At 45.0% G+C, this 4,767-nt stretch overlaps 1 protein-coding gene across 1 annotated transcript; it reads left to right on the plus strand.

Moving 5' to 3' along the window:
* Nucleotides 1–1,342: 1,342 nt before the first annotated feature.
* On the plus strand, nucleotides 1,343–3,705 carry LOC105525076 (protein FAM47B-like). Its single transcript, XM_011960613.1, has 2 exons — nucleotides 1,343–2,072; nucleotides 2,319–3,705. Exons 1-2 carry the CDS (start codon nucleotides 1,357–1,359, stop codon nucleotides 3,562–3,564), a joined length of 1,962 nt encoding a protein of 653 aa, XP_011816003.1. The 5' UTR covers nucleotides 1,343–1,356; the 3' UTR covers nucleotides 3,565–3,705.
* Nucleotides 3,706–4,767: the final 1,062 nt, after the last annotated feature.

A 4,767-nucleotide genomic window follows, 5' to 3' on the forward strand; every position in this document is an offset into this window, starting at 1 on the left:
CCACGCCTGGCCTGAAACTGTCCTTATTCACAGATGACATTATCATATATATATATAGAAAATTCAGTGAAATCTACAAAATGCTACTGAACATAATAAGTGAGTTTACCAAGGTTGTATGATACAAGATGGATATACAAAACTCAATATTTATATATGCTAACAACAAAAAATTGGAAATTGCAATTAAAAAACAATACTACATATATTTGTATGAAAAACAATAGGAAAAATCTGTAGAGAAAAAGATTTGAAAAACACATACACTAAAAAATAAAAAATATTCCCGAGAAAATGAAAAATCCCATAAAGAAATGGAAAGATGTACCTTCCTCAGTGGTCAGAATATTTCCTATTGGTAATATGCCAATTATCCTCAAATTGATCCATAGATTCAACAGAATCCTAATCAAAATCCAAACAGGACTTTTTTTTGAAGACATAGACAAACTGATTTTAAAATTTCTATAGAAATTCAACCGACCTAGAAGAACCAACTTTGTAAAAGAACAGTGTTAAATAATTAGTACAGCCTAATTTCTAGATTTATTATAAAGCTAAAGTAACCAACAGAGTGTGAAATTTGTGTGAGAGAAAAATCAATGGAAGAGAAAAGAGTGCCCAGATATTGACCTTCAAAAAATATAGACAACTGATATTCTACCCATTTCCAAATGTAATTCAGTGGAGAAAAGATTGTCTTTACAAAAATAGTTCTGAAGTTATTAGATATAGGTAAGCAATAGGTACGTTTTTAAAATAAAAACTTTGATCTATATCTTGTGCTGTTTACAAAAATTGTAACACTTAAATGAAAAAAAAAAATCTTTGTGACCTTTGGATAGACAAAGTTTTGCATAGATACATCAAAAGAAGCACAATCCCTAAAAGAACAAATTGATACATTGGACTTCATCAAATTAAAAAACTTCTCTTTGACACAGACAATGAAAGAGCAAAACCAAGGGTGAAGTGAAAAAAATTACAAATCATATATCTGATAACCTATTTACATCTAGAACACAGCAAGGATTCTCAAAACTAAATATGATATCTAGCAATACAATTTAAAAACGGGGAAAAATTCACAGAAACTTAAACCAAGGAGAGATAAGGATGACAAATAAGCAAATATAGAGATGTTCAATACCAGTAGTCATTAGGACACACAAATAAAACCCAGAATGAGATTCCACTACACACGTGTTAGAATCCGGGCTGCGCAGGTGGCGTCAGCGCTGCCCCGCCTCCAGGAAGGAACCTGGGCTTCGAGTGGCTGGCGGTCTCCTAGCGACTAGAGCGGCAGGGATCAGGAACCGTGGAAACTGGAGAGGTGGCACCCCAGCGAGGGCCACCATGGGGGACCAGAGGCTGCTGGACTGGCTGAAGCCCCCGGGCATGGACTCCAAGTCCTCGTGCAGTGACAAACCGCCTTCCAAGTGCTTCGCGAAGCGCAAGCACAGGCGCCTGAGGTTCCCGCCCATGGACCCTCGCAACCAGGTATTTGTGACGGAGGGCGTGGACAACTTCCACTATGGCTGTCCGTCTCCCGAAGGTACGCTTGTTTGTCGCCGTGACGAGGTTTTACTCCCCAAAATATCTCTCAGAGGTTCCCAAGCTGACCCCAAGGGCAAGAAAAAAAAGCTGCTCAAGAAAGCGGCCCTATTTTCCGAGCTCTCACCAGCCCAGCCAACAAGGAAGGCGTTCGTAGAGGAAGTGGAAGCCCAGCTGATGGCCAAGCCTCCCTTGGCCGTGAACTCCAATCTGGGAGAAGATCTCCTACCACAGGTGCTGAAACCGCTGGATCCTGAGAGGAAGCTGGAGGACACATGCGCTTGTAAGGGCCGGGAGAAGACAACCGAGGTACCCACCAAGCCTGGTAAATACCCCTGTGGGGAATTCTGCCCGCGGCCTCCCGAGACTCCGGTGTCCCATCTCCGCCCGGAGCTTCCCAAGACTCCGGTGTCTAGTCTCCACCTAGAGCCTCCCAAGACTCGGGTGTCCAGTCTCCACCCGGAGCCTCCCGAGACTGGAGTGTCTCATCTCCGCCCAGAGCCTCCCAAGACTCGGATGTCCAGTCTCCGCCCAGAGCCTCCCAAGAGTGGAGTGTCCCATCTCCACCCGGAGCCTCCCAAGAGTGGAGTGTCCCATCTCCGCCCGGAGCCTCCCAAGAGTGGAGTGTCCCATCTCCGCCCGGAGCCTCCCAAGAGTGGAGTGTCCCATCTCCACCCGGAGCCTCCCAAGAGTGGAGTGTCCCATCTCCGCCCAGAGCCTCCCAAGAGTGGAGTGTCCCATCTCCGCCCAGAGCCTCCCAAGAGTGGAGTGTCCCATCTCCACCCGGAGCCTCCCAAGACTGGAGTGTCCCATCTCCGCCCAGAGCCTCCCAAGACTCGGGTGTCCAGTCTCCGCCCGGAGCCTCCTAAGACTGGAGTGTCCCATCTCTGCCCGGAGCCTCCCGAGACTGCAGTGTCTCATCTCTGCCCGCTGCCTTCCGAGACTCCGGTGTCCAGTCTCCACCCGGAGCCTCCTGAGTCTGGAGGGTCCCATCTCCGCCCAGAGCCTCCCAAGACTCAGGTGTCTAGTCTCTGCCCGGAGCCTCCCGAGACTGGAGTGTCCAATCTCTGCCCGGAACCTCCCAACACTCGCCGGGTGTCCAGTCTCCTACGACAGTTGCTGAAACTGGACTCTGACAGGAAGCTGGAAGACGCACAGGCTCGTTGTGAGGGCCGAGAGACGACAACCGAGGAACTCACCAAGCCTGGTAAATACTTTTTTTGGGAATCCTGCCCACGGCCTTTCGAGAGTCGGATGCCCCATCTCCGCCTGGTGCTTCCCAAGACTCATCGAATGTCCAGTCTCTGCCTGAAACCTCCCAAGACTCGTCAAGTGTCCAGTCTCTGCCCGGAGCCTACCAAGACTGGAGTGTCCCATCTAAAAGAACTGTTTCAGGAAGATACACCAGGCACAATGGAGTGCATTTGTGACTCTCTTGAACGTAGATTCACATTGAGAAAACTTCGTGACTTCAAGTGGGCTGGAGACCTGGGAGTTCATGCAGAATCCATCAGCAGTCTGTTTGACTTTACCCCTGAGTGCCGAGCAATCTCGCAAGACCAAAACATTAAGAAGGCAAACGAGTGTTCCTCAGAGCTGAAGTACAGCATGGAGCTAGATGACATGGATGACGTCGAATTCTCGCCGATGAAAGAATGGGACAGGAAACTCCAGGCGGCACCAAATTCTTACCGTGCACAAGGTGTGAAGATGAGGTATGGGCCATGGTACTTCAAGCCTAAGTCTGGGAAAAAGCTAAGAAGTGATGAACCTTTGATTGACCCCAAACTCGTACTTAAAAAGCCTGATGAACCCGACATTCTTGACGGTCTTTATGGACCAATTGCCTTTAAGGATTTCATTCTAAGCAAGGGCTACAGAATGCCTGGCATCCTTGAAAGACTGTTTGCCAAGAAGGGACGGACTAACGACTCTGTTAAGACTCCTATGAAACGTGCAATGCAAGTTTACAAGTACAAAGAAGACGTCACAGATGCATCGAAAGATTAGGTGGTTTTCAATTTACTACTTAATTGGGTATTTCTGGCTCTCATTTTAAACATCAGTCAGAATTTATGATGACTGGCCCCGTGAATGTACAATTTTGGCAACATCTGTAAATTCAATACCCAATGTTTATAAATATTACTTGACGTGCTTTGGCTTCATTATTTCATATATTTTGTCATTTATGTGATTAATATTCACATATACTTTTTTCACATTGTTGAAGCACTGTGAATATTACATCATCATTTCAATTATTTGTAAAAATACATACAACCAGAAACAAAAGCAGAATTAATATTAGAAAGAGAAATGGGGTCGGGTGCGTTGACTCACACCTGTAATCTCTCCCAACTTTGGGAGGCCCAGGTGGGTGGATCGCTTGAGCCCAGGAGTTCAAGAGCAGCCTGGGCAACATGGTAAAACCTGGTCTCTACAAAAAATGCAAAAATTAGCCAGGCATGGTGGCGTGCACGTGTAGTCCCAGCTACCTGGGGGGCTGAGGTGGGAGGATTGCTTCGTGCCACTGCACTGCAGTCTGGGTGACAGAGCAAGACCCTGTCTCAAAAAAAAAAAAAAGTGCTGAGTAAAATAATAATTATATAACTCTTTTTATATGAAAATTCTAATGAAATAATTATGACTATTATTTTGTTATAAAAATTGAAGTCTATAGCCAAAATAACGTTAACACTTTTTAACAGTAAAATTATTATCCTCCCCTTTAGGATTCCATCAAACCCTCAAAACAAGTTTGAAAACTATGTATCAAAATCATAGGTGAAACTTGAGCTATGCCATTTTATCATCTCTCTCAATTGAATGTATGTAACTATTCACCATGTTCATAAACATTCACTACAAAAGACTATTACCAAATAATATAAACAGGTGCAGAATAGGAGGCAGCTTCAACTGAGAAGTATCATGCCTTATGGCTCAGAGTTGTCTGGTTTCTGAGGTTGTCCACGAAGCCTTGGGCTTCATACAGCAGCATCCAAAGTTCAGTTCCTTTCAGCAAGAGACAGACCTACTTTTCACATTTGGTTATGTGACCTTGCACTTCACGGAGGATGTATCCTCATCTACACAACGGACACCATATCATCAAACTCAAATTCTGGTGAGACTTAAAGGATTACTTATTGGAGTGCCTAATGCCTCAAGCATCACAGAATTGATACTCAACATATATTTGTGGAAGAG

The sequence above is a fragment of the Colobus angolensis genome, unplaced genomic scaffold, assembly GCF_000951035.1.
Source record: "Colobus angolensis palliatus isolate OR3802 unplaced genomic scaffold, Cang.pa_1.0 Scaffold518, whole genome shotgun sequence".
NCBI classification, from domain to species: Eukaryota; Metazoa; Chordata; class Mammalia; order Primates; family Cercopithecidae; genus Colobus; species Colobus angolensis.